The sequence below is a fragment of the Leptinotarsa decemlineata genome, unplaced genomic scaffold, assembly GCF_025532065.1.
Source record: "Leptinotarsa decemlineata unplaced genomic scaffold, Ldec_3_MD MMD2_tig00026336_RagTag_RagTag, whole genome shotgun sequence".
NCBI lineage: Eukaryota > Metazoa > Arthropoda > Insecta > Coleoptera > Chrysomelidae > Leptinotarsa > Leptinotarsa decemlineata.
The window spans coordinates 9,021,504-9,043,304 of NW_027412692.1; the positions used below are offsets into that span (position 1 = coordinate 9,021,504).

The 21,801-nt window shown below is 33.9% G+C and overlaps 2 protein-coding genes across 4 annotated transcripts in view; one reads left to right on the forward strand and one right to left on the reverse strand.

Moving 5' to 3' along the window:
* The window catches only part of rg (A kinase anchor protein rugose), a 941,222-nt gene that overhangs the window by 342,172 nt on the left and 577,249 nt on the right, over positions 1–21,801 (forward strand). The window lies entirely within an intron of this gene.
* The window catches only part of LOC111517480 (myrosinase 1), a 31,648-nt gene continuing 13,726 nt past the window's right edge, over positions 3,880–21,801 (reverse strand). The window contains exons 5-9 of the mRNA XM_023173657.2: positions 17,758–17,852; positions 13,245–13,541; positions 11,487–11,621; positions 7,824–7,930; positions 3,880–4,291 (exon numbers count right to left, since the gene is read on the reverse strand). Coding sequence (XP_023029425.2) covers positions 4,165–4,291; positions 7,824–7,930; positions 11,487–11,621; positions 13,245–13,541; positions 17,758–17,852 — 761 coding nt within the window. The 3' untranslated portion in view covers positions 3,880–4,164. The remainder of the gene's footprint in view (positions 4,292–7,823; positions 7,931–11,486; positions 11,622–13,244; positions 13,542–17,757; positions 17,853–21,801) is intronic.

Sequence of the window (21,801 nt, forward strand, 5' to 3'; positions counted from 1 at the left end):
TCATACGATAAGATATTTCATACATAAGGGAAATAATACTAATTGTAAATTCATAGTCTTCTCACTTTGACTATACTGCGAAATGGGTCTGCATTTGATTGAAGTCATTTCCACAGTTTCGTAATAAATTTGTTACCTTCATTTTTTCAATGTTTGTGACTGAGATGAATAATATCCATTTCCATTTCTGTAATTCTTCCGCAAACAAACATTTACAATTTGGGATTAGACATGATTAGCAATATGGCGTTTCTGGCTCAAAAGCGAGTCGCCATCAGTACTTAAGTTTTTTTGGTGCACCAGATTGAAAACATTTAGCAACGATCTGTAAAGAAGTATCTCCATAGTGCATAAACCATTTGTTTTTGTGAATATTTTTCCTAATCCGTCAAGTATTTGAAATCTATTTGATTTCATCATTTCATCTAAAGAAATTGTTTGAGAAAACATGAAAATCTTTATTTTGAAATGTACAAATACCCAATTGCAATACGTTGAATATATTGGTACATATACAGTGTGTCAATTTTGAAACTTACAATGGGATTTATCTCACGAACGAAAGCTGATATCGGAAAATGCTTGAAACCATTTCTAGGATAGTAAGGGGGAATCAAAGTGACATGAAAGAGAACTCACCCCCATTAACCCCCTAGGCCCCACCCACCAAAACTCAAAAAGTTTAAATTGCAAACCCCTACTTGTGATACATCATTGAAAATACTATAAAAAATGTTATCCAACGGTATAAATGATAATAATACAGGGTGAAGCAATAATTGTGAAACTTTGGCTTAAATGGGATTTTAATAAAGTTTTTGTTGAACTACAAATTCATTAAAAATGTCAATTAAGTAAATGTTCAAAGTGGGTTTCATTGTTTTGTTCATGTGGGTTCCATTAACTTTTTTATTCGTAATGCTATCTCCCGGACTATTATTTTAAATGATAAGTGTCGGTCGTTTTTGCAAAACAAGTTGAAAAGATCTGTTTTTTTAGGTTCTGTCAGAGTCAATAATTTTTGGTTTGTTTTAGACTCTTAAATGTCATTAGTTTTCATCATTTGTACGATCTGTACTGTAATTCAGCTCTAGTTGTCACGATGGTTTACAGTATACCTGAGCACGTGGAGATAATTTTCATATTTGCCTCCTAGAATCAGTGTCATTTAAAAACAGCTCAAATATTTCATGAAAGGCATCCGGACAAAAATGTAAGTCACGTGTACGTCCGCGGGATCAGTGCAAAATAAAAAAAGGAATGCCCCAAGATTACTGAATGAAGCAACCCAAATTGAGGTCCTTGGAAATTTTGCAATGGAGCCTACTGCATCAACACGTCAATTATCTGTAGTGACAGGACTTTCACATGAGTCGGTTAGAAATTACATAAGTTTCACCCGTACAAAACACAAATTTTTCAAGAACTAGTCGATGATGGTCCAGACCGAGGAATTGAGTCTTGTGAACTCATGACTGAAAGAATTCGCGTTGAACCGAGAATGTTTAAAAATATTTATTTCAGTGATGAATGTACTTTTATGCTAAATGGTAATGTAAATAAACAAACTGTCGGTACTGGAGTGATACGAACTCGCATCGATTCAGAGAAGGTCACACTCGATATCCTGAAAAACTGAATGTTTGGGCAGGAATATTAGGCGATGCTATAATCGGTCCCTTGTTCATACCAGGCAATTTAAGTGACGACATTTATCTCAATATGCTAGAAAACACCATCGAACCTTTAATTGTGCATGAATTAGAGAACCAAAAGGACGACCAAGGCAATCTAGCTGTAGACGAAGATTTGCTGCACTTCCAACAAGATGGAGCATCTCCCCACTATGCAGTTCCAGTTAGGCACTGGTTGGATACTTATCATCCGAACAAATGGATTGGAAGGAGAGGTCCCATTGAGTGGTCACCTCAAGTCAGTTGTTTATAAAACTCAACCTGCGTCACTTGGGGAATTGCGAGAAAGAATTACGCAAGCATGTCGCGCCATTACTAGAATAACATTTTCCAAAGTTCGTGCAGAATTGGAAAATAGGCTGTTATTGTTTACAAAACAACGGAATCCCCTTTGAAAATTCACTTAATTGACATTTTTAATGAATTTGGAGTTCAACAAAAATCTCATTGAATATTCCATTTAAGCCAAAGTTTCACAATTATTGCTTCCCCCTGTACAATTATTAGTTATATCATTGGATAGGATTTTTTATAGTCTTTTCAATGATGTATCACAAGTAGGGGTTTGCAATTTAAACTTTTTGTGTTTTGGTGGGTGGGGCCTAGGGGGTTCGGGGGTGAGTTCTCTTTCATGTCACTTCAGTTCCCCCTTACTATCCTAGAAACGGTTTCAAGCATTTTTCGATATCAGCTTTCGTTAGTGACATATAGCCCATTGTAAGTTTAGAAATTGACACACAGTATATTTCATATCGGTATCTCACCGTTAGAGTCAGTCAAGGTTATGTAAAAAATTCATTTTTTAAGAGGTTTGGCTGATGACTTTAAAAGTCATCGCAACAAAAATTTTCTTTCTTGTTCGTGGGTATGAATAAATCGTCCTGCCAGTAACTTTGAATTCATTTAGTAACCTTGTTGTTACTGTTTTGTATCGTATTTTTTCTTGCTAATGATTCTTACTCCACTAGGTTTTAAAATGTTTTATCTCTAAATAGCTGTCAATCAATCAATCAATCAATCAATAAATTTATTTCATGAAAGGCAATGGTTACATTGGAAATTTACAAAGAATAAAGAAATTACAAGAAATAAACAAAAACCCTACAAAAGATAATCTTGTCCGTAGGGATTAATGTTGATTTTATTCACTTATCTTGAGGTTATTATGTGCGGTTTTTCGACTAAGTGAGATTAACATGATTTCTTCGCTTTCATAGAAAGCTATTATTGGAAAACTCTACAATGTTCAAAGTGTGGTTAGTATATAATGTATAATAAAGTATAAAAGTTATAAAACACCTTTCACATAATGATTATTAGCAATAATTTTACATATATAATGTATGGTTAGTTAGTATCTTTCAGAATTCATATAAAAAATAATTATTTGTTATATCCAGAATTGAATAACTAGATGATACATGTGTACACATAGTTATTTCCTGTTATGATTGGTGGGAATTTTTCATATCAATAAGAGCATGTATTTTCATTTGATCTACGCCCGTGATGTATTTTTTAAGCTGTCATCACTATACTTCAATCCCAAAATAATAGGAACTGAATTCTAAGAAATGACAGACGTTTTTGCCTTAATATCGTTTCAATGCAATATTTCTGAGAATTCAGTGCCTACTATTATGGAATTGTACTATATATGACAACTACAATACTCAAGAAAAATTTAGGATCATCAAGGTCTTGCCACGAAGTGTCTTTGTTTCATAACATCTTTGCTGTATTTCTTTATTTTTTTGTAGCGTTTGTACAGTTCGTTTTAAAATTCCATAAACTACTCCTCACTCTTTGATCTCCCCAAATTTTATTTGAAAAATATATCACGACATATTTCGCAGTAGCTTCTTCAACAGCGATTTATGAAATTACTATAGATCTTCATCAAGTAACGACCGAATCAATCGGAAAAATCGTTTAAGAATTTCAAGCAATTTTATTTTTTCAATGATGTCTTCATCATTCTGATACCTATATTTCTTTACGATTTTAATCTTTTTGTATACGAGTTATTTCAAAAGAGACCAATAAATCAATGATTATTATTGTTTTAATGAATTATCATATTCTCATTTTCTTCAGTTTAAAAGTATCTCCACTCTTTCCGTAGAGAGATATTGATTTTCTGTGCTTTTCGATAAGAGAGGTGACGTGAATGAAATAACAAATGTCATGTTCAAATAAATTTTATTGACTTTCTAACAGTTACATTTATTCAAAGAGATTTTTGCTGAAGCATTCAAACAATCAGGTAGGTGTAATTAATTAACGTTAGCAACACAAAAAAATTCTACGTGAAAACCTGCAATTCAAATTTTGTTTTTCCATTCACAGGTTGTTCATACATTTACTCTTTCAAAAACCTATATTTCTATGCTTGTATAGAGATATTTAGTGATATTGGTGTTATTTCGTATGAGTTTGGGTCATTCGAAATGCCTAAATACTAATGCAATTAATCTTTGCAAATTTCTGCAACACATCTTCTTTTTATCATATTCTTAAACCAATATGCTGACTTTTTCTTAGTTCTGGTTTTTTCGGGACTATCGTAATCGATATGAATCAAACCAAATCTCTGACTGAAAAATAAATAAATTATAATGTTAGTAAAGGTATAAATATCTTAATTCGCAGGATCTAGTAAAATGCTTTTTTGGACAAAACACAAGCACTACAGAAAAATCTTTAAGGCACTCTCAGTGCTTGTGCGAAAATAGCGATTTGGGAGTTTATTCCACATGAACACAGTTGTCGAAATGAAAGGGTTCTTCAAAAGTGAAGTTCGAGGTTTACAGAGTTAAACCTCAAAACGATGAGCAGCCACAGTGTGTCGCGTATTTCTGATATGTACCGCTCTTGGTGGAATCAAATGTGCCAAGTCACTTAAACACCTCCCGTGAAAGTATCTATAGAAGAGAGACAAATCTCCAACCTTTCTTCGATGTTCCAGGCTATCAAAGTTGCACGTGATGTTCGCATCTCCAATCAAGCTGATGACTCTTTTGTGGATGGAATCCAGCAACTTCAGGATATTTTTTGTGGCGGAGCTCCATACATGAGAACAATACTCCAAAGAAGGTCTGATCTGAGCTTTATAAAGCATCTAAAGTTATTGAGGTGTGTACAGTTTTCTGGTTCTGGTTGCAATTCCAGTGACATTATTGTGCCAAGACATGTTGGTTTGGTTTTAACCCCCAACCAACTTATCGAAGCAGAAAGCGGAATTGTCTGACCTGTCATTATATCCGGTACGGAGACATTTATCTTCTTGGAGAAAAGTGATGTCCTGGAATCCGAAGAGAATTACGAGTCAAGAGTGCTGTCGTCAGCAAAACAATTTATTGGATTCTTGGTTTTCTCCAATAAGTCGTTGATATACAATAGAAAGAACGTTGGAGACAATATGGATCCTTGGGGAACAGCAGCATGGATGGTGAAAATATTCCAGAAATATCCATCGATTTATAATAATATTTTGAAAATTGCTCTATCAGACAAAATATATGTGATATATTGTTTTCTCATAATTTTATCAACCAAGTTTCCATCAGTAAATGATTTGAACTATTGGGTTATCATAACCATAAGACACGAACTTCACGCAGGCAGTTTTGCTGTTTTGAAAAGTAATGCTCATCCTCATCATTTTATCCTCGAATCAAGAATGAACTTTGATTCCATTCAACATTTGAATCCAAATCAGATCCAGAATATCTGTGGTTGTTTAAGAAATATTCGCCCAAAACTAGAATTGTCGAATTTCGTTTTTTGGCTCTGCCGCCTTGATTTCGAACGATATAAAGAAGGCAGAAGAACTTTCTATACTGTTTTAAATTTGTTTTGATCTTATATAAACCAATTTACAATGAGACGATTCGTTCATTAGATTTCATTATAAACTTAAGTTTTTCAATACCGACCTATATTATAATATATACCTCTGAATTTGATATTTCAGTAGCTACAAAATCGTTGAAAAAAATATTGATTCGCATTCGAAAAGTAAAGTTGATGATGGAATTTAACGAACGAAACGTCGCATAGCAAATTGGTTGATATCAAATCATAAAAAATATGAAACAATAACACTGCACAACAGCATTTTCATTTCATGGAGTGTTTGTTATGGATCTAGCTACATTTACTACCCTGATTCCAAATCTGTACTCAAATTTTTGCCAGCAGCGCTACTTTTTGAGATATGAAGGGTAGTTATTTTTATCAAAAAACAGGGTTTAGAGCAGAACTTTTTTATGTGACTTTCTTGAATGATTTGAAGTGGTACTACTATTCTGGATGATCCAACAGTAGTCAGCGCTCCTCTATGGTGCGAATATCCTGATGAAAGCGTTCTCCCTGCTCCTCGTATAAATCTCCAAGATTTTCAGGAAATTGATCTAGGTGGCTATGAAGGAAATGCATCTTAATACTCCTGTTGCATCCAAGTTGCTGAAAGTATAATAATAACTGCTTGACGTGGTCAGGAAAGTCGACGGACTTCGTATTTCCCAAAATTTTTTTTTCGAGTCGAAAGAACTCATTCCTGGCATTTTTTTCAGCGGTTATCATACTTCCAGTGAAATTTTCATCGTTTATTAATTTTCTAATTTGTGGCCTATCGAAAATTTCAGCTTTTAACTTCTCAGCACTCAATTTTGGAAACGATTTGGATTTATACTGAAAACATTTCGCCTCTTTGTTTAGAGCCTTCACGTACTGTTTCATCAATCCTAGTTTGATGTGTGAAGGAGTTAATAGTATACGTTCCCGAGGCACTAGAGGGGTGGTGTATTACATTAAACTCTCCTTGTATCAATTAATTCGTCTCTAAGCGGCCTATCTTTTCTGGTCCAATGCTCAGTTTTAGCTCTGCTGTCACACAAGCCAATAAAACACGGATATTTTGTATAACCGCTTCGTTGGCTCAAAAATAAATTAATCATCTTCAATTCCACGCATATAAGCCAGTTGTGTTCTGTGTATTGAGAAATATTCTTCTTTATCTTTGGTTGAATGAGCAATTGGCAAAGAGCCAAGTTTATTGCCATTATGTAAAAGTACACATTTGAGATTGCGTTTCGACGAGTCTATAAACAAATGCCAATCATTAGGGTCGTATCTTTTCAATCTCATTTCAGCCACTAATCCCGGAATATTTCTGCAAAAAACAAAATCATCATCCTTAGAAAACAAAGAGAGTAATTTTTTTCCTAGTATGGTAAAATGAGACATTCGTTTCTTTGGTGACCAAATTTCTCTCTTCCAATCGAGAAGCTAGAAGTTCTGATGAAGCTCAAGACAACCCGAGATCTCATATTGAATCATTTAGATCCTCTTGGTTGAATGGTCTTGATCTTCTGGCGTTTTCAAATTCGCTGCCACTGTCTTCGCAGCTTCTGTCACTTTCCTTGATTCGTTGAACAATTTTGTGCGGACGTACCTGAGATGTACTTGGTTGGGGTTCTAATGTATTAATTGAACGCAGGACAGGTCTAGTAACTGACGGCACAGTAAGATGAACCCACTTGGAATTATTTTGGCGGTTAATTCTTATTATATTTACAACGCAGGAATAACAGTCGTCGTGGTGGTTCGACGGTTCACGTAAATTTATAGAACTAAGGTTCAAGGGATTTCTCTTGTTATTTTCCCATAATCGTAAACACTTCACACACGTTTTACATACTATATTCGCTATCCAGGGCTTGTTGTTTGTTCCCAATGGCCCTTGATAGTACTCTATTTAGGCATTTTTCATGAAATTCGATACACAAAATCTATTTGGATTGTTACACAGGTCCTTCTAGACGAAGCCATACAAAAAAGACTGAAACTAGTAAGACGTTGATGATAGCGATATCAACAGTCAAATAGAGAGTATATTTCAAGGGGGTACCTGTATCTCCGGAACTAGAGCTGCTAGAAAAAATCTGAGAGTAAATTTCAAATGAGCGAGCCTGAATTAGTAAACAACAGGTGAAAAATCTCATGTAACAAAAAAAAGTCCGATTTTGTTGTCCAGTGTTTTGTTGTCCTTTCGTCCAATTTAACAGACCTTGTAGGTCTTACCGTCTTACTTGTATATCACTACATCAATCCTCAAATACTTACGAATATCCCATCATCCATTCAAAATTATCCATAAAGCTCCATGTCGTATAGCCAAATACATTAACACCATCTTTTTCCATTGCATCACGTATATTACTCAAATAGCCCTGTTGGAAAGCATTAACTCGTGTCATTATTTTTTAAACTTATATAGGATGCAGGCGAAAGAAAAATGTTGCAACTATTTTTTCCATAAGTTAGATTTTATTTCATACTGTTCGTACGAAAAAATCATATTTAAAATTATCTCGAAAAGTCAGTCATTCAATTCTGTAATTTAGTTGTCCCGTTCAGCTATACGTATATAATATTTATGAAAAATTGAACACTCAACCTTCAACAAACTTGACCCCAATCACTGAAGTACATTGTATTCACCTCATTATTTTTCATAAGCATTCGAATAATAATGGCATTGCAATCTACATTTTGAAAATGTTTCCACTTCACTATTTCTATCATTATTATAATCATTATTCAGTGATAAGATCTACTTAGCATGAATTTTAGTTCAAAATGAAATCCTTAAAATTTTTGGACGATGCACAAAATCAATTTCTCTCGAAACTAGGCTCATGACAAAATAATTTTTGGAAATAGTTTTAATATACAGTGTGACCCATTTTTAATGGAAACACCCCCCTAAAATTTGAAGTTGTGAACCGATTTTAATATTTTTTTTTAAATGTCAAGTACAAGGTCTACCTTGGGAGAACATTTGAAATGTTTATTAAAGTTACAGGGCATACTACGATATTTTTTCTTAGTCGAAAATCGGGATTTTTTATTAGCGATTTTTTTATTGAAAAAAGTCACTACGCCACTGGATTCAGAGTGCGTCACACAATTCAACTAACAATGAAGCAAAAAATTTTATTAAACGTAACTAATAACTAATTATTGAAATGTTTCGATGCAGTGCAACAATTAATTCTAACTCTTATTCTAGTTGCCTCTACTAATCTACCATGTATTTCAATACATGTGTCGTAGGGCTTACGAATGTTTCTGATTACGTTCCTTAGTTCTTGAGGGCTAATATCTGCACATACCTGTCGAATTCTTGCACAAAGTTCATTTCTGTATCTTGAGCGGTTTTTGTAAACCTTTTGTGTGAGAAGTCCCTAGAAAAAAAAGTCCAAAACTGTGAGGTCTGAAGATCTGGGTGACCACTTTATAAACGGACTACCACGGCCTATCCATCGGTTTGGAAAATGTTCGTTAAGCCATTGCCTCACAGCTCTGGCATAATGAACTGAACACCCATCTAACTGGACAATTAAATTTGATCGTTCATTGATTGGCAGCTCGTGAATAGCATCCCAAAACTCTGTGTTTAAAAATTCTAGAAACCTCTGCGCATTAATGTTTTCCTCAAAAAAGAAAGGACCAATAATTCGTTCGTTCAATATCCCACACCAGACGTTGATTTTTTGGGAATACTGGCTTTTACAGTTTATTACCCAGTTAGGATTATCCGCTGCCCAATAGCGACAATTCTGTGATGACACTACTCCATTTGTAATGAAAGTGGCTTCGTCGGTATATAAAATATTTTTTAGGAAATTTCTATTGTTAAAATATTCCCCTTGGGCCCATAAACAATATTTCAGGCGTCTTGCTTCGTCGCCTTCTTAAAATGTGTGTAAAAATTTTGGCTTGAAAGGTTTAATATTCTTCGCCTTGGGACATCTCTGAATAGTTTCTTGTGGAATATTCAAATCTGAAGTGGCATTCCTTATACTGGCATTAGGATTATTTCCGAAATAATCTAAAATGATTTGATCATTCCTGTCATTACTGTTTCGTCTTTGTATAAGATTACTTTTTAACATCCTTTTTGATACTGCACCAGTTTCATTGAATATATTATTTATTTAATTTCCATACCGCAGCTAATACGAGGACGATCTGGATGTCTCTCATTAAATACTCTACAAACTCTCTAGCACTTCTAACGTCATCTCCCGAAAGGCGTACAATTTCAATTTTCTCTCTTACGCTCAATTTTGCAGCCATGACACAAAATAATTCGAAGAACTGTAAGGTGAATATTGTTGACAATAGTACACTCAAATCTTTCACAAGTGTCAAACTGTAATATCATTTCCATGGCAACTAAGATTTAAATTGAAATATTAGGTCTTAGTTTTAGTTAATTTGAGTGAAAACTTGAATATAATTCCGTTATTTTCTTTAAAAATATTTACGCTATTTGTTTTTTTTTTTTTCATCTGGCGGCACTTTATTGTTGAAATCATAAAAAAAATATTCTCATGGCTATATATCTTGATATAGGGTGTTTTTGTGACTGTTAGCTGTGTGAGTTTTCGAATTTTTGAGTTGTCATAACTTTGTTAATAATGAATATTTTTTCATGAAATTTTGGTCACACCTGTTCAGAGGAACTCTGAATCCAGTGCCGTAGTGATTTTTTCAACAAAAAAAATTGGTAATAAAAAATCCCGATTTTCGACTAAAAAAAAATCGTAGTATGCCCTGAAACTTTACTAAACATTTCAAATTTTGTCCCAAGGTAGACCTTTTAGTACTTGACATTTAAAAAAAATTATTAAAATCGGTTCACAACTTCAAATTTTAGGGGGGTGTTTCCATTAAAAATGGGTCACACTGTATGTCACGGTATACTTCAAAATAATGTTTAGAAGTATTTTTTTTCTAATTGAGGGTCATCAACAACATAATATTACATTAGAATCACTCATATCACGGTATACTTCAAAATAATGCTTAGAAGTTTTTTTTTTTCTAATTGAGAGTCATCAATGACAATATTACATTAGAATCACTATAAATATTTTTCTAACAGGATATCAATTCAGCTGAATCAAAGTGAGAGAAATAACAGAGGTTATGAACAAGTCAAAAGAACATGTTTGTCACATATTGAATCAACATTCAGGCATTAAAAAGGTGTCCGCGCGTTGGGTGTGAAACACTGAGGATAACTGCCACAATAGCAGCCGAAAAGTTTGGCAATATGAGTTCCATTCAACCACGGTCTATCATTCCAGATCAAATTATCTCTAATCGTAATTCTGGCCGTGAAATTCTTATATACGAAATTGAAATAACGGCTACAAACCCTAGTCCAAAGTACTTGCCAAATCCGGAATTGTTAAGTTCCCGTAGTTCTTGCTACGATATTTGCAAAGACGAGTGCTGATTTAGTGATAGTTACTTCCAACAGATTTCAGTTTACTGATCTGAATCGATGTTTTTGTGGCATTGAATTGAACCTGGTTACTTTCTCCCCAATTCGAAATCATTCTTGGTTTTTTCCAATAAGTCGTTGATATACAGTGAAAAGAGGAAGACAATATGGATCCCTGCAGAACACCAGCGTTGATGGTGAAATTGAAGTTTTAACCACCAAAGAGCAAGAATGAAAGTGCAATTAAGTGAAAATAAGAATCTCAGATGAAGTAGACTTAACCTCCTGAAGACGCCAACTTGGTTGGCAAAACGCGCGTCGAAAAAAGTGTAGAAGTTCTGGTGTTTGTATCAAAATCATTTCGAAAAACTACTTTTTGATGATCAAGTATCATGAATAATCAATTTTCGCTACTAAATGAATGAAAGAAAATTTGATCATACCTGCATTATATATAAAATGAAAAAATTAAGTGATAACGATGGTACCTGGTAGAAATTTATTCTCCTGTCGTCTTCTAAAGTTCCATTGTCAGAATATCCATTTTCTGTAATCAAGATTGGAGTATTATTGTAGGCATCTTTTATCCATTTCAGTAACTTTCGTGTCCCCCATGGTGTCACCTACAATTGAAAAAATTCAAATTATTTTTTTGACAGATTTGTTTTGTTTCGAGTTCTTAGCATGCAGGATAAGTGTATCAGAAATAATTTGAGTATCACTTTTATGTTCACCGTTAAAAAAAAGTTAACTTTATTACAAGCTTTATAATAGCTTCACCTGTATGTATGTTTGTTTCTTTATCAGTTTGCTTGTAACTTTCAAGCACGGGATCCGTATTTGACAGAATTATCGACATTATTGCTTTATCTATCCGTGGGCAGATGGCGCTGTACGTAACCTCTTTGATATATTGACATTATTGCTTGATCTATTCGCGGGCAGATGGCGCTGTACGTAATCTCCTTGATATATCGACATTATTGCTTCATCTATTCGCGGGCAGATGGCGCTGTACGTAACCGAAAATATCAATGGTCATTTTTCTAAACAGTATACGGCTGAGTGATCCCAAAGTTCAGATAAAATAAATGTAATTTTTAAAGGCTGAAAAACACGTTTTTGAAGATCATCGGACTAAAAATTCGAAAATATTTTTTTTCAATAACCTTAAAACAATAATGAACGAAAATACTAGTATTATTGTGAAAAAGCGTGGGCGCTTTGTGCCATATTTTTTTTTTATATCAAGCGCCCGTCGTTTTTTTCACAATAATACTAATATTTTTCGTTGATTATTGTTTTAAGCTTATTTAAAAAAATTATATTTAACTTTTCAGTTCGATGTTCTTCAAAAGCGTGTTTTTTAGTTTTCAAACTATATTTATATAATTTTGTTCAATGTTTCAGTATAGAAAGACAAGAGGTATTTGCACCCGAGAATAACCAAAAGTGTAGAAATGCTCCTGAATAGTGCCGAATCCTCAAACAGATGGGGAATTTTTCACATTTCACAGTAATTTGTTGTGTAAAATACGTCTCCTTTTATTTCAGTGATTTCAGTCTGTCTGTTTAAAATATGTTTTTCGTTAACCAGCTGTCGGACCCCTACGAACGACAACTCTCAAAAGGCGAAACTTGTGCGAACTGAGGAGTACCGAGTTCTCACCTTTCAACGTGTGATTCCTAGCAGGGGTTAAATGATAGGAAGTGAAAATCGATCGTTCGGCTTTGCGGTTCGAAACATCGGTTCATATTTTTGGGACTACAGACCTTACTTTTCACCCACTATATGTAGGTTTTGAGACAACTTTTAGGAGTTGCTTACCTGATTTTGACTAAGAAAACTGGACCAATATCATATCCAGCATAGTACATGATGGGAGTTTTATACATATAACCCCATAGCAAAACTGTTTGTATGCGTAATTTTGACTAGAGGGTGAAGTAAAGGCACGCAAATCTCAATTTTTATATCAATACATATATCAAAACAGTAATGCGGGAATGTTTTTGTTATATTTTTTTGGAATAACTATGATTAGGTCATATTATTCTGAAGAAAATAGAATTGAAACTTTCTATGTTTTTTACCACTTTTATTTGTAACTAACGTTACTGCAGTTTCGTCCTATGAGGACATTTTCAAACTTATACATTAAACACCATCCATCCGGATACATCCATCAATTTATTCATATTGTTCAATGAAGTGGGAATAGACAAAAGATTTTACGATTAATTACCTTCAACCAGGGTGAGGCGGAACCTTCCCATTCATCCGGTTGCCATTCTTCAACTTCGCTGTCATATTTCGGTCCCATGCCGTCCTTATCTGGATTATCCATCGGTTTCACCATATATGATGTGTACGTATTGAGTCCAAGGAAATCCGTACTGCCTTTCATATACTCTATATCTTGCTCTGTGAAAGGCGGAAGACGCGACTTGTGAAATCCTTGTTTTTTGCTGCGATCATCAATTTTTTCTTTCATTTGTCTTGGCCAATCGCCGTTGATTATTGGATTAGCAAACCATCCATACTAAAAGAAATCTTTATGTGTTAGATATACTATACAGTGTGGTCCACTAGGTGTGCAACATATGGGAAACTTTTTTATTATTGATTTCTCAGAAAATTTTATTCGTAACACAAGTTGGTACATGTTCCAAAACTATAGCAAGTGTACCTGAAATGACTTTATGACAAACACCGTACAGGATAGGCCAAAAAATATAAAGTTCGTTCAAGAGTAAAGTACCCTTATTTCAAAAAATATAGAAATATGTTAAAGAGAAAAGTTACTTAGAATTAAGAGTTATGTTCAGATGCGAAGTCATGGCCTGCTACTCGATTTTTTTTCTTTTGGAAAATTTTGAATTACCCCCGTATGATACATATTTTTACTATTTTGATTTAATTTAATTAAAGTGTATTTGTAGAATTTACTTGGATTTGTATTTTTTTTAGGTGACCGTCAACTTCATGTTTGTTGCAACGATATTTAACAGAACGGTAGAATAAAACAAATAAGTACTCTTTTTAACGAGGCACATACTTTACTAAGTATGATGTTCATATGAATAAACAAAAAAGAACCAATAAGCGATAGTACAGAAAAATATTGTGGGTAACTTTACAACTTAACAGGTGCTAACAATAAAAATTATCGAAGCGTCTCTGTATGTCCACCTTCTCTTTCGATTCACCTTATTGTTCGCTCATAAAATTCGTTTAATGTAGATAGCAACACATTAGCGGAAATATTTCTGCAATGAACTCGTATTGACGTTTCAAGCTCATCAACATTATATAAGGAGCGATCTTTGTAGACTTTTTGTTTTAAGTATCCCCATAAGAAATAATCTAGAGGTGTAAGGTCTGGAGATCGAGGAGGCCTAACCATTTATTACGAAATGTCCTATTCAGTCACTGAGAAACATTTCTAGTAGAATAAGCAGGACAACCGTCATGTTGGAACCATAACTTTTGCCGTTCTTCTAATACCATATCATCCAAAAACTCTCCTATTTCTGTTTCCAAAAAGTTCAAGTACCTGTCAGCATTCAAATTCTCGCGAAAAAAAAACGGACCTAGTAATTTATCATTTAATATACCACACCAAACGTTTGTTTTCTGATAGTATTGATTTCTGTTGTCAATAATAAAATTTGGGTTGACATCTGACCACCATCTGCAATTTTGTGATGATATAACCCCATTTGTTGTAAAAATAGATTCATCTCCAAACAGAATAACGGTGAAAATCTCATTGTTCTTCTATTTCTCTCTGAATCCACATAGAAAAATCATATCTCAAATCATAGTCTCTTTTCTACCAGATCTATCAGTCACATAGTGCTTTTGAAAAATGTAGAAAAATGATAATCTTTTTCAATTCCCAGATCACATTTCAGGCTAATATAACTTCATCTTTATCTTAAGATATCTGAGCGTTCTTTTTGAATTCCAGGTTTCATAACAATATTATTTTTATGTTATGCAATTGGCGATAATTGTTTTTAGGTATTCAAGTAACACTTCATTATGTAAGCAAACTATTGTATAGTGAAGCAAATTTTGCGCTTTTATGAAAATTTAATAAAGTGGTGATTAAATATGGGGTACCCCAAGGGTCTGTATTAGGTCCTCTCCTATTCATTTTATATATTAATGACCTACCGCAAAACTTGGCACCGTCATCATGCATGATGTTTGCAGACGATGTAACCATATATGAGTCATATGTTGATAAGCAAATATTGTCAAATTCAATAGAATTGGTGAAGTGTACAGCGGAAGAATATTTTCTAACAAACAAATTGAAACAAAATTCTAATAAATACCAAAGGATTTCCATTTCAACTAAATGCCGTGAGAACTCATCAAAGTAATTTAAACTTTCGGGTATAACCTTGGATAACTCTTTGAAATGGAACTGTCATGTTGACCAACTGTGCTCTAAACTTTCTAGGCAACTATATCTCCTAAGACAACTGAAAAAAGTAACCAGTTTCGTAGCATTGAGAATATCTTACTTTTCTCTGTTCCATTCACACATTACTTATGGTATACGACTATGGGAAAACTCTAGTCTCTCACTTGAAATTCTCCGAATGCAGAAAAAGGCCTTATGGATATTAGCTTGTGTGGAATATATCAATCTTGTAGAAACTACTTTAATGAATTTAAAATTATGTCACCATATTCAGCGTATATTTTTTATTTCCTGTTACAAATCGGTATCTATCAAACTCACTCCGATATGCATAATTATAATACAAGAAACAATAAATCAGTTGATCCATCCGCGATACAGACTCACTACCTCGACCAAAAATTGAACCTTTTCAATAAACTTCCCTCCCACATTAAAAATCTGAGCAAAAACAAGTTCGAGAGAGTAATTAAAGGATTTTTCATTAACAACGCATTCTATTCTCTCGATGAATTTGAGAATTGCTAACTGAATTATACATATAAATAATGAGTTGACATGTGAGTGATCATCCCGCCATGACTTCTATTCTTTTAACCTGCTGTGATATCTTTACTCCAAGGTCTAATTGTTATTTTAACTGTATTTGTAACTCACCTATCACGTATTTATGTATATATGTGTATGTGTGTATAGGTGTATATATGTATTTTTTTTCGTATTGTGTAACTTCAAATGGTGTATTCTTTGCGACTTGCTACAAATGTGTATACACATTGTGGTCAAATAAAATACACATATCGGAAAAGTCTAGGGATATTTTTAAAAATGGCAATAATTTTTTTTAGATCGCTTTAGGGAAAAAAGTTGTCGGGTGATTATTAAACGAATGTAACTTACAACAAAATTTATTAAATGGTCAAAAATACTGAGTGCGCATATAAGCAAAACTAAAAACAAATATGGCTCTTCTTTGGCACCCCGAAAAAAAATCATAATACAAAAAAAAATGGAATCAGTACAAAGTATGGCCTCCACGCTGGTTTATTACGGCCCTACATCTATCGTGCATCGACAAAATGAGATTGTCAATGTCTTGTTGAGGTACATTTGCCCATTCAGCGATTAAAAGCTCACTCAATTGAAACGTTGTGTGAATGTTCCCCATAAGCGGAGTAATTCTTCGTTGAAGCATGTTCCACACATGTTCGATGGGATTCAGGTCCGGTGATTGTGCTGGCCATGGCAATACATCAACTCCTTCGTTGGTGAGCCAGTCAGTCACTAGACGCGCGACATGTGGACGAGCATTATCGTGCATTAGGTGTAAGATTTCACCAAGAGCACCTGCAAACGGACGGACGATGGGTAGAAGAATGGTGTCGAGGTACTGTCGAGCTGTGAGGGAGCGATTCGGAAAAACGAGATCGGTTCTGCCGCCAATCATGATTCCGCCCCATAGCATTACTGTATCATCTCTGAATGTGTGGACTTCCTGGACGTGTTTCAAACGTTCATTATTTCCAGGTCGTCTCCACAGTCTTACTCGACGAGAATCTGGATGAAATCCAAATCTGGATTCGTCTGTAAACAAAACTGTGGCCCAATCTTTTGCATCCCAGTTTTGATGTTCTTGACACCACTCTAATCTTCTACCGTGATTGCCTCTCGACAAAGGTGGACTGCTTCATGCAGTCGATTTCTGACAGTATCACGACCAATGGTTACCTGGTGCGTCTGCTGCAACACGTTAACCAACTCAGGTGCTGTGATTGTCGGTTGTCTTCTTGCGGTTAAGACAAAAAATCGGTCTTGAACTGCAGTTGTAGCGCGTCCTCGCCCTGGGTGTTGTTCGGCTGGACTGCCAGTTTCACGAAAACGCCGCCACAATCGACTGATAACACTTTGGGAGACCCTCAAACGAAGAGCTACATCATTTTGTCGCATGCCACCTTGAAGAAGCCCTACAGCTCTATTCATCTCAGCCAATGGTAAGTGATGGCATTCCATGTTAAAGCACAATATTTCCAGTTTTATTGCTGTGCAAGAACTGCATAGAATGTACAAACTCGACACTTTCAGATTATTCATTTTAGCCGAAAACCTACAGTTTGTTAAAAACTTGATAAAAGATTAGTCATAGTTTTTGCAGGCTTTGTTCAACCCATAGAAATCTACAGGGTGGTCGAGTGTACCAATTTAATCGAAATTAAACGATCTCATGCATTTATTTTTATGATATTTAGTATGTTATGAAAATATCTCTAGACTTTTCCGATGTGTGTATCTATCTATCTATATATTATTTTCAAATACTTACGCTGAATTGAAGTTTTATTTCTGAAGCTTCCTTATCTTTTGGACTGTCTGTGGCAGGCTCGTACCAATAGGAGTCTATTGTAATTCCAACTTGACCTGAGGTAGAAGTTTAAGTTAATGATCGGACATTTGGTGATTTTCAAATGTGTTGTAATAATAATAGTTAAAAAGCGAAATAAAAATATATCCGTAATTGTATCCGGTACAAACATTTTGGATAGTTTCAAATCAAATCAAATCAAAATGTACTTTATTGTCGAAGATGAAATCTCATTGACAAAGTGTTACAATTCTGAGAAATATAAGATACACAACTTGAAAGATATTGTCGAAGATAAAATATTATTGTCAAAAGTGTTATTATTTTAAAGAATATAAGTTATACAAATTGGAAGTAATATTTGAACTTTTGGTGATTTCAGCATTTTGGGGTGAAAAAGTAGTCAGAAAGTAATAATATATATGCTACATATTGAAATAAATAATAACAATAATGAATATTCTCATGCAACACATAAATGTAAGTATGAGAATATAAAAATTATAAAGCATAAAAATATAAAAGTGAATGCATATAAAATAACAGTAAGTATCAACTCCGTAAACATTTTCAACTATACAGTTCAGAGCTAAATGTAAACATTAAACAAAAAGTTAAAAAAGTCACATAGTTTAAAAACCAGTAGGTACTGAAATACATTAATTGTTTATATAATTTAAATTTCTGTCTGAATAGAATTCGTCTAAAGAATAAAAAGCCTTTGAAATCCGAAGCTTTTTTACAGACTTTCTAAATTTGGTGGTACATGTTATGCCTTTGATCTCAATTGGCAAATGGTTAAACATTTTTTTTCCATTATATATGAAAGATCTTCTAATTTTTGATGATACTGGAATCGGTATTGAGCTTATTTCTGGTATTTCGTCGTGGTGAAATGAAAATTTCCGTCCTGTATTTTTTTTTGCACCAGACATAAAATTTCCAATATAAGTATGGAAGGCAAGGTCAAGATTTTATACTTTCTGATTAAAGCTCTACAGGAATCCCTGAATCCAATTCTTCACATATTTCTAATTCCTCTTTTTTATAGTACAAACACCCTATCAAACATGTATTGGCAACACGTTCCCCAAAAACAGATATCGTATCTCAGATGGGAATCGATGAGAGCAAAGTACACATTTTTTGCCATATTAGTGCCCAATTCATGCTGCAAAGCATCCTGATGAAATTTTTTCACATAGGTTATTTTTATGTGACCTTCAAAACCCAAATTTTCATCAATTTGTAGTCCCAGAAATTTTGCTGACATTTTGTTTTCTATTAATTGAGTACCCAGGTAGATATCTAGTGTGGAGCACTTGAGGGTGATGATGCTAGTTTTCAAGATATTATATGACAAGAGATTAGCATCACACCAATCTTTTATTTTCATAATATCCATGCTGATCAAATCATGCTGTTTCTTTTTATTCTTACAGTGCTAAAATAATGTAGTGTTATCAGCGAATTGGGTTTTTTCTGCGATTATATTAATGCGGATTAGGTAGTTAATATATAACAAGAAGAGAATTGGGCCTTGAAGCGATCCTTGTAGAACACCAAAAGTAACTGTCTGGACATGGGATATTTTGTCCGGGAGTTTGATTTTCTGAGTACGTTCTGACAGGTATGATCTGAACCATTTCAAAGATATATCTCTAAAGCCATACACTTCTAGTTTTTGCAGCAGAATTTCATGATCCACGCAATCAAAAGCTTTTTAAAGATCTCAAAAAACTGCCGCTGCTATTTCACGATTAGTTAAATTGATATACACGTTTTCCAGTAGATGAAACATAGCATCTTCCGTGTTTTTCAAACGCTGAAACCCAAACTGACTGCTACTAATAGTATTATGCTTTTTCACAAACATCATAATTCTTTGTTAAACAAGTTTTTCTATGATTTTAGCAAGGGTAGATAGAATAGAAATAGGTCTAAAGTTGGCAGGATTATTAGTGTCGCCTCCTTTGTGAAAAGGAATAACAATTGCTGTTTTTAAACATGCCGAAAATACACCCGTTATGAAGCTTGTATTTATAGCTTCTACCAAAGCGGTGATAGCGGAGTTGGGCAACTTGGTAAATACTTTTATGCTCATGTCATCCCCAACCAGCCGAGTTAAAATTTTTAATTTCTTCAAGAATTTTTCTAATTTCCATAACATCTGTAGGCATGAATAAGGGCGAAGTTTAAATAAAACATGTTTCGATTCACCGCTCGCGCGCCTTCTGAATTTTGCATAGTTTGTTATATAGTTATATAGGACGAAACTTCAGTAACGATAGTTACAAATGAAAGTGCTAAGAAACATGGAAAGTTTTATTTCTCATTTTTTCACGTAGTAACGGCTACATCAATAATTTATTGAAAGAAAAGTGTTGTGTTACGTACTGAATTGATTTATAAGGACAAAATGTGTCCAAATTCGAGTTTAATTTGGACATTTTTTGATTAGGGTAATGTAGATTCTGCAAAATGTAAACAGTGTGATAAAAACTTTTCCCGGAAAGTTATACTAGTCATATTCTCTGTCATCTGTTTCTCTTTCAGAGAAACAGATGTGAAATGTTTTGCTGTTGTTTTATATTTGTTACGAAATATAACACTCGATCTCATAAAATGGAATATGTTGGTCATACTGAAATAAAATTTCTTGAATGTATCTGAATATCGCAAGATACATGATTGTCCTTCAGAAAAACATATGTGAAGTGTTGTATTGCTGTTATTTTATATTTGTTATGAAATATAACACTCGACCTTATAAAATGGAATAGGTTGGTCAAACTGATATATAATTTTTCGTATGTGTATAAAAATCGCAATATACACGATTTTCTTTCAGAAAATCAGATGTGAAATATATTGCAATTTCTTGAACGTGTCTAAAATCGCAAGATACATACATTCAGGAAAACAGATGTGAAATGTATTGCTGTTAATTTATATTCGTGTTATTAAATATAACACTCGTTCTTATAAAATGGAATATGTTTGTCATACGGAAATAAAATTTCTTGAAAGTGCCTAATTATCGCAAGATTCATAATTTTTTTTCAAAAAAACATATGTGAAGTGTTGTATTAATATTATTTTATATTTGTTATGAAATATAACACTCGATCTTCTGAAATGGAATATGTTGGTAATACTGAAATACAATTTCTTGAATATGTATAAAAATCGCAAGATACATGATTATCTTTCAGAGAAACATATGTGAAGTGTTGTATTGCTGTTATTTTATATTTGTTATTAAATATAACACTCGACCTTATAAAATGGAATATGTTGGTCAAACTGAAATACAATTTTTCGAATGGTTCTAAAAATCGCAAGATACATGAATCGCTTTCAGAAAAACAGATGTGATATTTATTGCAATTTCTTGAATGTGTTAAAAAATCGCAAGATACATGCATTCTCTTCCAGGAAAACAGATGTGAAATGTATTGCTGCTATTTTATATTCGTGTTCATGAAATATAACACTCTATCTTATAAAATGAAGTATGCTGGTCATACTGAAATATATGTTTTGGATTTTGATTTGACACACTGAGAATAAACTTGGAAAAGAATTTTGAATCGATACACACATATTACTATTCTCGCTGCGATTCTCAGTGCAATATCAGTGTCTATATTTTTTGGTGAAGACCGTTTTAGAAGTTTTTGCTGGCTTTTTGCTGGCGCGAGTGGCTAGCTTTCTTAGACGTTTATACATCCCGAGTACTCTCCGATGGCGGCTGCGTAAAGCGTATTTATGCTGACGCAGGTAATTTGGGGTGCTAATACCTGTACCTGAATTAGTTAAATTGTTGTTCGGTATTCACCCGTTACTTAATGTGGGTTTAGGTATGATTATTATTATTGCTAACAGTTGATCGTTGATGACACCGGCCTTATACGCAGGCGCGGATATCGGATACCGTCGTAAAATGAAAAGGGCAGACAAGCAAGAGGTGTGCTCGGAAAAAAACGTGTGTTCCGCAAAAAA